This window comes from Polypterus senegalus, chromosome 14 (genome assembly GCF_016835505.1).
Source record: "Polypterus senegalus isolate Bchr_013 chromosome 14, ASM1683550v1, whole genome shotgun sequence".
NCBI classification, from domain to species: Eukaryota; Metazoa; Chordata; class Cladistia; order Polypteriformes; family Polypteridae; genus Polypterus; species Polypterus senegalus.
In genome coordinates, this window is record NC_053167.1 from 77,207,244 (window position 1) to 77,219,226 (window position 11,983).

Below are 11,983 nucleotides of genomic sequence, written 5' to 3' on the forward strand. Positions count from 1 at the left end.
GTGGACAGAAAAACAAAAAAAACTCCAGACGGCTGGAGAAAAAAGTAAAATCTGTAGGGATTCCAGACCATTAGACTGCCCAGTCCCCTCTGGGCTATGAGGTGGCAACCGCCCTGGATCAGAGGAGGACCACGGGAGAAGAGCGAGGAGGCTCAAGCCTATTTGGACCCGTTGCCACTGCCAGGGGGTGCCCCGAATCTCAGAGGGCCCGGGAATGCTTTACTTCTGCCCCACCCGGGAAGATGGAGGAGGATCCCTCCAGGGATGCCCGGAGTGCTTCCGAGTGCTTTCCTGACACTTCTGCCACACCAGAAAGTTTCATCAGAGGGAGCACCTGGAGCACATCCGGGTGAGAATAAAAGGGCCTGCCTTCCTACATTCTGGGAGATAGAGTTGGGAGTCAAAGTGGGACAAGGCTCCTGTGGAGAGAGGAAAGGCGGTCCAAGGACAGAGAGAGAGAAGCCTGGAGGAATGGTGATTGGTGTTTGGAGCACAGTGTGCTGTGCGGGACTGTGTATTTGGAAGAAAATAGACGTGCTTTTTATAAAGATGCGGTGTCTGTCTGGTGGTGTTCAGGCATGTTTCACATTTGTTATGGCCTTAATATCTTAGTGAGTACAGGACAGTTCATGGCATGGTTAGTCATGTAACATGTGACATGCCCAGCAACTCACTAAAACTTATCTGCATTTCTCTTCAATACCATCAAACAGGTTTGATTTTTGCCTTTACATTTAGCATCAGTCTCTGTGTGCATAAGAGCTGACAACCAATGAATGCTCATCCAGAAGTACAATAAATAGATGGGGAATAGGTTCCTGCTTTGTGTCAGTGCTGCTGGGATGTATTCAAAATAAATGCATTAATAGTTTTGACCATGTACTTAAAAGAACAGTTGGGAGAATTGTGGGTCAACATGTGAGTGAAAACCTGTGTTGCTAAAAAAGTTTGAAAATGGTAAAAGCAAAAGACTTTTATGGGTTACCACAGCGGATCATCTTCTTCCATATCTTTCTGTCTTCTGCATCTTGCTCTGTCACACCCACCACCTGCATGTCCCCTCTCACCACATCCATAAACCTCCTCTTAGGCCTTCCTCTTTTTCTCTTCCCTGGCAGCTCTAACCTTAGCATGTCTCCCCTGCTCATGTCCAAACCAATGTAATCTCGCCTGTCTGATTTTGTCTCCCAACAATCCAACCTGAGCTGACCTTCTAATGTACTCGTTTCTAAACCTGTCCGTCCTCGTCACACTCGATGCAAATATTAGCATCTGCTAAATGTCATTAATGAGAAAAGATCTGCAGTGTCATTATCAATGAACTTGAAATTAAACTATTAAGACAGCGTATAATCCCTTCCAACATTTCACACAAATTATCACCATGAAATTATACATCTTTATCTGTACCATTTGTATTTTGAACATAAGCCTGTTGTAAATTTGTTCAGATATTCTCGTACCAGATAGAGTGCCTCGAGACACAGGTTAAGGTGACATAATAAATAATCAGCAAATGTTAAATCCTCTCCGTCACCTGCATGCCTGCTTCACAGATGACAAAAACCACAATGAAAATTTAACCAGCTTTATAATTTATCAGACTGTCAGTCAAGTTCACACATAAACTTGTGCTTAAAGTAAGTCAGTTAAAAATATATTCACAATGGTGTTAATTTTCTTTGCAGTAGCAAATATGAAATAACTAAAAAAGGAAAGGTATAACAAGAATTGACATTATGAGGAGGTGCTGGTCTGACTCTAAATCAGAAAATTAATGTACCATTAATTAAAAGTCCAAATTTAATATTGCCATGACGGACTGAAGGCTGTACAGGCATCACTTGGATCAAGACAAAAAATATCTGTGGATGGAATGCTAGGAAACACTCAAGGATACCCTCACACTCACATATACTGGGCAAATTTAGAGTTGCCAGTTAAATGAAAACATATGACTTACAACACACAGTACATATATGGGGTATGGATTGAAACTGAACCATATCAGGACTAGAACCCATGTCACTGGGCACTGAGGTATCACCATACCTTCCTTTGTAAGAAAACTAAAACATCTGATGTAGTGCAGCAAAATACAATTAATGTTCAATTCAGAGTTTCAACAAAGTATTTGATTTGAAAGTAGTTCATAATGGAGAAAGCAGTACCTTGTAGCCTCAAAGCTTTTATCTGAGGCAAAGTAGAATGGTTTGTCCTCATTGTACTCATCATAAACGCCCCAACGGAGGTGGGCCCATTCGTGAACAAGCACTCTTTCTGTATTACATAAAATGAATGCAAATGAAAATGAAATTCATCACACGATATCTTTTTCCTAAGATTTACAGGGTATAAATTGGGTAATACTGGTTATAACACTAAGTGATTAGCCCATTTGCCTTCTTATTCCAAGTTCAATTTCTGACTCAATCCTCTTTTTTGTGGAGTTTGCTGGGAATTTCTTCCCTTGTATGTCTGTGTATGTTCACATCCCAAAAATGAGAAAGGTTCACCAACTTGTGGTTCTGAGCTGGATAGATGTGAGGGATATAAGGGTGTACCGCAGTGTACCCTGCGATGGAATGGCAACCATCTGGGGTTGTAATTACCTGGCACCAAATGCTGTTAAGTTATTCTGTGGCTCCTTTAGATTCTGCAATTTGTAAAGCAGAATCAGAAAGTGACTCTGCATCTCTGCACCAGTGTCTTTAGCAAAAACATGCAAGAAATGTCAGGCTTTTCTATAAACTCGGTATAGCTGCCTAACTTAAGTACTTTCCAGCTCAAGGGTTCACTCTGCTAGAATAGTAGCTGCTTTTTTTCTTCTAAGACGATTGAACACCACTTAGGTATTTGAAGAAAAACAACTGTGCTGCTATGAAATATATGAGAGCCACAGTTTGTTGAAACTCAGCAAAGAACCACCGCTTTGAAAAATGTCATCATTATTCAGGTGCCAACTGGTTGTTATGCAAAAGCATAATGCAAGAATGAAGTGACAGGGTGATTTTTGGAATGAGGATGGAGAATGAATAGTGTGCTTCACACACAGAAGGAGGAGTAGGTGAGGTATCGATTGAGCGCTGTATTTTTATCTATTTGTCGTTAAAACATACGTATTGATCCATCTGTCTGCATGGGCTATTTCCTTCTGAGATTGATTATAAACCACTAAGGCACGGGCTTTTGGATGCAGTGGAATCCTAAACCTTGATAGGGTGTATTCTTCAATTGTTCTAATATTGTTCTTACCTCTTGGTCCATAGATACGAAGAAACTTATCATCAATCAAAAAGTCTGGTGTCAGATGAATGTATCTCCCCGCTTCACCACACCCTCCATACTGCAGGGTATAGGGGTCATTGCCATAGTTCATGTAAAGGGGCAGCAATGATCACATCGGCCTAGAAGTTGGGAAAAAAGAACATATGAGCATCCTGAGGAAGTGGAAAAAAACGCACAATATGATAATTCCTTCTAATATTTACAGTTCAGTTACCTTAATGCTTATTTTTAACATTATTTTTCGCATTTCTCACAAACTAGACCACCTCACCATTTAATACCTTATAGGTGTTAACATTAGTAAAAGTGGCTGACACAGTTTTTTCCAATGTTGCCCTAACAACTCTAAGCACCCAGGTCTAGACTGGCAGGAGTTTGCATGTATTCTACATGGTCCTGTGGATTTCTAGCAGATTATCCAAAGACACTTTAGTTTGATTAACCGGTAGTTCTAGACAAGTTTAGTGTGAATGAGTGCAGTTGAGTGAATAGCAGTTGACTGTGATTGACTGGCCTGTTCCACCTTACTAACAATAAAAGCTCTGGCAACCCTTGGCTCTGAAGGGCAAATAATTGGATTAAGCAAGTCTGAGAATGTTATGTTAGTTCTACTAACACTAGTTAGTTACTTACAGACCTCTCTGGTATTTGTATGATTTAATTTTGCATGTCATAATGATATTAAAGATAATTTGCCTAGATATCTATTGGATTCCATGACTACTAGGGGGAAATACTTATCATTTATTAAGACCAATGATCAAAAACACACCTGGTTATGACTCTCCTCCTGGTGTTATTTACAACACCATTTAGGTGCCACAGAGATGAAATGAACAACCTTGTGGTTTACAGTGCAAATCTTTAGCTATAGGCCATACTGTTTATTACAGCTATGTACTGTATATGAATAAAATCTCACTTTAAACAAAAATTTAAAGTACCTAAAGAAAACCCCACAAAGGTGTGGAAACTCCACATAGACAGAGGACAGGGTGAAACAATACTGATAGTTAAAAAGAGCAAACAAAACTTAAACAGAAAAGAGCATGGAGATGCTGTTGAGTAAAGTAATTTTAGAAAGAAATTAGATCAGCTCAGAGAAAGAAAACGAAACAGAAGAGAAGAGATTTCCAGCATCCTCCAGCGTCATCAAAGAAGCCCAGTGAAGATCGACAGGCCATCCAGCAACACATACTGTGATTAAATACTAAAGCTACTGTAGAAAAGATCTTCCCATCCATGAGTGCACCCTGCTTGCCTAGTGCTGCCGAGTTGCCCAGTGACCGTGAACAGAATTAGTTAGGCTCAATAATGGATGGAAGGACATGATGCTTTTTTGTAGGTTCAAGGTGCTTTCATAATGTTTTTCATAACTCTTTGCTTCCTGTACGCTTTATGAAAATCTGCCTAGTAATTTTCTGACTTTACTTTTGCTATCACAGTTATCTTTTGTAATTCCTGTATATATTTGAAGGGGCTGATGTTGATTTGTTTGTTATTTTCATATATTTCTTGAGCTTCTTAGAAGATAAACTTCCCCTTGAGACAAATACAGTATTATCTATCTATCTATCTATCTATCTATCTATCTATCTATCTATCTATCTATCTATCTATCTATCTATCTATCTATCTATCTATCTAATATAACAGCCTGTTGCAGAAGATCCTGGCAGCATCAGGTGCAAACAATGGCAAGACTGGAAGGAATTTATGGAAGTGAGACAGAAAAATCATTGCATCCCAAATGTAAAGTTATTCCATAGTAATGTGTAGAGACATTCCTATCAGAGCAACTTAAGCTAATGGATAGATAGATAGATAGATAGATAGATAGATAGATAGATAGATAGATAGATAGATAGATAGATAGATAGATAGATAGATAGATAGATAGATAGATAGATAGATAGATAGATAGATAGATAGATAGATAGATATGTCACATGATGTGAGTTCTAGTCATGGTGTATGTCTGATTTGATGACCGTAGGTGCTGATCTCATCGCTGGACCATGTCAGATTAAGTTTTGACCTCCCAGCACAGCCATTCCCACCCTTTTTCCTGACATCCAATAGTGTGCTGTTTGACAAAACCGCTATTGAAGTCTCAGCCTTTTTTTTCTTTTCTGTTGTGGTATGTAAAAGATGCCACATCGGATAGATGAGCCTTTAATGCAAAACAACTGTGTCCCTTATTCATTGTAGCCATTTTCTATACTTTGGATGAGCATTCATTGGTTGTCAGCTCTCCTACACACAGAGTCAACCATATGAGTAAAGACAAAATCAAACCAGTTTGATAATATTGGAGCAAGTTACCGACTAGTTGAACTGAGTTACTGTACGTGACTGACTTCAGGGGAGCTCACTGCTGACTGCTTCTGACTTGCTAAGATTACGTAAATGAAGGCTATGACTGAAAATCACAGAAAAACTTGCATAATGTGACATATTAGGAGAATCAATCCATCCTGAAAGGGTGCTTTTGAAAGATATTCTTCAGGGTCATGCACTTGTCTGTACTTCAATTCCTATAAGATTTTGCATTGTTGGAAACACAATTCATCATTTGCATTGGAAGAAGTTTCATTGTAAGGCAGATCTACTTACTAATCATGGCAACTGCAGAGTGGCGACATTTTGCATGTAGATTACCACATGCATGTAAGAATTTCGCTGTACTGTGTACACGTGACAATAATAACCCAATCGTCCTAAAAACATCATTGCAACAGCTCCATTATAGCCAACGGCAATCCTGTGGAATTTCGGCTAGTAATTTGGTGTTATTTGTCCATACCTCGGAATACGATTCCGTCATTGGTCTGTCATAATTAGGATGTGTTTCCCAGTTGGCTGGAATTAGGATTTTAACATCTTTGAAATAAAATCTCTTTGCGCTTGCTGTGAACAAGTATTTAGACGCTCCTCATACCATTTCCTGAAATGATAAGTAAAATATAAAAAAACACAAGTCAGCAATATATAATTTATAACTTTGTAAATAAAAAAAATCTCAGCCAGCTCTTAGATATAGACAATTATATGAATTATTAAACATTTACTGCAGATATAAATAATTACATGAATTAATAAATCCTTACTATACAGAATACTCTCAAAATGACTTAGTCCAATTTAGGGCATCAGGATGCTGGAGCCAATCCCAGCAGCATTTGGCCCAAAGCGAAAAGCAGATTTCATCAGGTTGAAAGTCCATTGCAGAAAACAATACATGTTCATAAAGCATAATTTCTTGAATATTTACTTTTAATAAGTATGTGCTTCTTGTGCCACCCTATCCAGAACTGTTTCTCACTTTGTGTTGGTGGAATAGGCTTTGAACCCCCTACCTCATTGGATCAAGTGGGTTGAAGGATGACGTTCCATTTTATGTTATGTTTTAAATAAACAGGTCAAATATTTGTTAATTAATTAATATTAACTACGATAATAAATAAATACAAAATGTGCTAAATAGATATGTAGGTAAATATGCTGTTTAAATGAACACGTTTGTTCAGACACAACTGTTCTTCTCTTCACACCCACAGCATTCTTTGCCATTCTCAGAGAGTGAGAATGCCTTGTGGTTCATTTAAAGCTATTTTTTTATGTATTTCTATGTATGTAGCAGCATGGCACCAGTTGTCATCTTACATCCAACAAGCTGCTGTATAACAAGGTAATATGTGCACACAAATGCTCTCACAATGGGGTGGATCTGGATCAGCTTTGGGAGAAACAGAACCTTCATTTGATTGTCTCAAAAAGCGTATCATGATATATGATCCCGTGTACTTGTGTCTATTCAGACATTCTGGGTACAAAGCAAATATCAGTCTTGAATGGCATGTAAGTCCACACACACACACACACACACACACACACAGAAATATCTACAATTACTAATACCAGTAAGTCACCAAAAAGACAATCATGGAACCATGTGGAGGTAGAAGAAAACCTGAGCAAAAATTAGTAAGCCAGTGGAGAATGTAGAGAACCAGCAGACTCCATAACGACCATTACAAAGATACTGTAGCAATTGAAATTTGGTTTCTTTAAACTAAGTGGCAGCAGTACCTACCACTGTAGCACCACTCAAATTTCATGCACTATTATGATTATGGTAATAACTGAACCAAAGTCTCAAGAACTGTGAGGCAGCTACACTTGAAACTGCAACGCCATGCTAATGCCATAGAGAAAGATTAAGGAAGAAGCTGAACCCAAGTCCCTAGGGCTATGATGCAACATTACTAACCTATATGAGACCATGCAGACTCTACACAGAAAGTAATTACTTGTCCCAGGCCCCTATAACCCAGGAACTAATACAGCAGTGGGCCACCCTTATCAGAGCTTCTCCTGCAACAGCAACCTTACAGAGACAGTGCTGCCCCCTTGTGCTCTTCAACTGCTCCTTCATTTTTTAAAAATGTAGTATGCATTGCTATTGGCACCCATGCCTGTTAGTAATTTACGAATCTGTCCTGGAAGAATTAAAAGACAACTTCAAAAGCAGGTACATTAGAAACAAAGTAAGAAATCATTTTCATTTAATCAGTGACACTTCTCCTTATGTTTCCTAAAGTACAATAAAATTCACTGCTTCACAGAGTGAGTGATGGAATTTGGTAAGTAGTTTGTATAATATGAGGAACTTACCTCTAATTTAAAATTGTTTGCAATACGAACAAGGGTCACCTGGTGGGAAAACAGGACAGACTTTAAAAAGTGCTGCTCTGCAGTCTGTTGTCAGGTTTATCTGATTTGTTGTATTTTAAGGTTACGGTTACTTTTTCTGTTGTTAATTATTATTAAATATCACAATACCCTGATTAGTTTTAGTTAATTTTTGGAAATAAGCTTTGTTATTAATTTCTATTGTTACTTTGATTATGTCATTTTTCAGTTTGTTTTTTTTTGGCAGGTACTTATATTTTTTACTTTTTACCACTGTGGTTTACTCTGTATTTTGGGTGTTGTGTAGGAATTCTGAAAAGTATTTTTACTTTGGTTCTAGAGAAAGAGAAATCTAAGAAAGAACAGATTAGATACATCGAGCATCTAGTAACATTACTAGTTTAATGCCTACCTTAGCATGTGACTCTTTAGTCTTAGTTGGGCATCTTTGCACACTGGACGGAATTTCCTCTATATAATACAGAACACCGAGCATGTAATAAAACCCTAACAGTAGGGTAGTATATCAGTCTTCCATGGCCAGGGCTTTTAATGCATTACACACACTCTCATCTTATTTGAGCCCCCTGTGCATTCATAGAACAACCAAACAGTCCAGCTCAGAATTGGGTCTGTCAAATTCCTCTCCACCTACTGTAAAACTCACCTCGACTCTACTACAGTATATGGCACCACAGTGACAATGTCAGTGCAGAGTTCCAGATTAAGCTTAAAAAGGTACCAAGTACTGCTCTGTTTTAATGTAAATAAATTAATCACTGTCACATTATAACCAGCACAAAGGCAGCCATTTTGTCACATTTTCCTTATGGAAGACATCAACTTAGATGATACTTCAGTATGTTCAGTAATTTTTTAAAGACTATCCAAGCAGTTTCTTTTGAATTTTTTACAAGTTTGTATGAGGCTATAAATATCATTGAGGTGTTGTTTCTGGGATGTAAGCACTCAGGGAATTTAATTCTGTGGTTATTTTCTTGATTGGAGCCTTTGTTTAAATATTGGCTTTTGATGTAACGACTTTTCAGACACCATTTTGGGGCACCCATTTCATGATTTCAACCATCATGATGAAGGGTCTGGTTGCTAGGGGTGTAGCATCTAGGGTATTGACATAGGGGTTATTGATAAGGGGATAAAAGGTTGTCTCAATTGTATTTTCCTATCCGAGATATCCAACCTAGAGACTTGTTATTCAATTGCTGGTTATTGAAACAAAGCTCTGCCATTTTGATTTTTGGTTTACATTTCAGCTTTGATATTCTCCCTTTTTGACTTTATGGTTTTGACCCACGCTTTGCCTTGACTCTGTTCTTTCTCCTGTGCCTCATTATTGTTTTCTAAAGTGCCCCTTTTGCAGACATTATAGAAATGCAGCAGTGATGTTTGAATAATTAGCTAGGTATATTTTTCATAATGATTGTGATCAATGCTGACATCATGGTGGTGTAACATCTTTTAATGCTTAGGTCGCAGGTTCAGATCAGGGATGTCTTAAGTTCTGAAATATCACATATTCCCTCTGTTAACTGTCCTTAAACAATATTCCTCCAACATGAGCACAGATATGCTCATGGTGTATTGACATTCTCTTTTGGGATTTTTGTCTCTAAACATATATAAGGAATACACTGCCTGGCCTCTACATTATTTCATCAAGAGTCCTGTCTTTAATTCAAAAAGTTTCTTATGATGCTTTAGATTCCTGTTTATGATTTGCACTGTTTACTCTAGAAGTAACTATTTAACAATATTTTAGGCAAAAAGGCATGAGTCTTGCATAATTTCAGCATAACTGAGTAGCTAACATGTGGGTTATGCAACATGAGTAACATGAGATTTTTCCTTCTTTTTTCTATAAACACTTTCCATATTGTTTGCCATTATTTTGCAATAGCCAATTGTGACACCCATTGTAGAGGGAAGGTTGGCACCAGACTGCACAGTGGGTGTCTTGTAGTTTTGGACAAACTGGGATCAGACTTGGGAGAAGTCAGGTATGAAGACACAGACACAAAAACAAAAGTGGTTTTTATTTACAGGTGCACAAAAAAAAATCTCCAAATCAAAAAGTGAATGATATTTACAGTGAATTATGTTAGTCCCAAAAAGAAAAATAAAGACAAAAATGTATATACACAAAACAATAGTCGTCCTAAAGAAAAAAGAACAATCAGGAAGAACCTACACACAACAAAGTACAAAGAGTCCCAAAAATATTTACCAGGGGAAAAAAAACAGTGTATATACAAGAAAAACAAAGAGTATTGTATACCCAAAATCTATCTAAATACCTCCGACAAAGCAATACAATAACTAGGAGATATCTATAATTCTAGACAAAAAGAAGATATTTACAAAAAAGGCACAAGCCTCTGTTTGGTATACTTGGAGATAAGCTACACTATCCACACCACCGAGTCTAAAGACAACCCCTAGTAGCAGTAAGTGCCTCTTATACTCGGGGGTTCAAATCTTGCATCCAATCCTGCGACCCGTGGCTCCCTTTACACTAATCGCGTCGGACGCAGGAGCATCCTGCATAGGTGCTACACGCAGTCTCTGCAAAGCAGATATTAAAAAGGCAAGTGGCCTTGCGTGAGCATCCCAGCACGCTCCCTTTGGACAAGCCAGGACTTTCTCTTGGGGATCCCCTTCTCAGACTGATGCATGAATGCACAAAATTAACTACACTAAAACACACTGCATTTTTCTCTTTATTAACAGAAGGGAGACACTCACCTTTATGACAAGGTACGCGCAGCTATTCTCCAGCAGGCCTGACTTTAACCAGTCACGAGCTTCCCGCTGTGTGAACCTGTTGAAACCAAAGCTAAACTCCTCACGATAGCACACCTCACACTTCAACAATTTAAACAGGTAGGTGTTTTAACTTTGTATTTTGTGTATGTTGTCTTTACACTATTGTTAGACCTTTTTTTTTCTTTTACTTTAAAGTGGTAATGACTGACAGGCAGATTACCGCATCACTGTTGAGTTCCATTTAATCAGAAACTATTATGTCCTTTCTCCACGAAAACATAATATTAAAAATTTTTCTCAGCCAACACTACAAACAATATAGGGATAAGTAACATATAAAAATATAATTTTCAGGTGAAGTATTCCTTTATATTTTTAAAAAGATTCTGACTGTCTGCTCCTGCAAATGCAATAAGTAGCAAAGATGATTTGGATATCTCCATTCAGCCATAATCTAACCAGGAGTTCTAGATGCAAAAAAACCTAAGTAGTAATGGACTCATGAGGACACTATTCCATCTCAGGACATACACCAAATAGAATCACACCTAACCAATGTAGAACTTCCAATCTGTCTGGCTGCATGTCTTTAATATTCTGCAGGAAACCCACCTGAACAAACTGAGCTGGAGTACAAGAATTGTGAGGTGACAACCTCACCTGCTCTTCTACCACGCCTATTGGGATTCATTTTTAAAGTGCACATATTTTTTACACTAAGCAAAGTGGTCTTGGTTTTATGATATGTATAATTTAAGTTTTGTTTTCAAATTATTGATAATCACAGAGAAGAAATTATAGTTACCTCAGTTCTTGTCAAAATGAAACTGTTCTCTGGAACCTCCGGATTAATTGCAATAACAAGATTTTTGTATCCATTGTTTTCCAGTACTACTTTTGAACATTTGATTCCAGAAAGTAGACACAGGCCTAGAAAAATAATACAGTGGGCTGAATAGGCCATTGTTTAGTATATAATGCTATGAGACTCACCACATTTTTCTTTTGTACTGGAATATATCTTATCTCGGGGTTTTTATTGCTTAAACGTACTTTGAGCTGAAATATGACATGTTTTTACATAAGCTTTAGAAGAAACTTCTAACATGAAAGTCTTATGGATATTTTCATCCCACATCTTATGATGACCAAAGGCTGTCAGCCACAGCACAAAAGCCAACTGGCCTCAGTCTTTTGCTCTCTTTGGCTTCTTTTC

General features: G+C 37.9%; 1 protein-coding gene across 1 annotated transcript in view; it reads right to left on the bottom strand.

Moving 5' to 3' along the window:
• Positions 1-11,731, bottom strand: part of LOC120514327 (calcium-activated chloride channel regulator 1-like) — a 38,571-nt gene extending 26,840 nt beyond the window's left edge. Inside the window, 5 exon segments of the mRNA XM_039734650.1 lie at positions 2,172-2,280; positions 3,256-3,382; positions 3,384-3,407; positions 6,095-6,235; positions 11,573-11,731. Of these exon segments, the coding sequence (XP_039590584.1) occupies positions 2,172-2,280; positions 3,256-3,382; positions 3,384-3,407; positions 6,095-6,235; positions 11,573-11,731 (560 nt within the window).
• Positions 11,732-11,983: the final 252 nt, after the last annotated feature.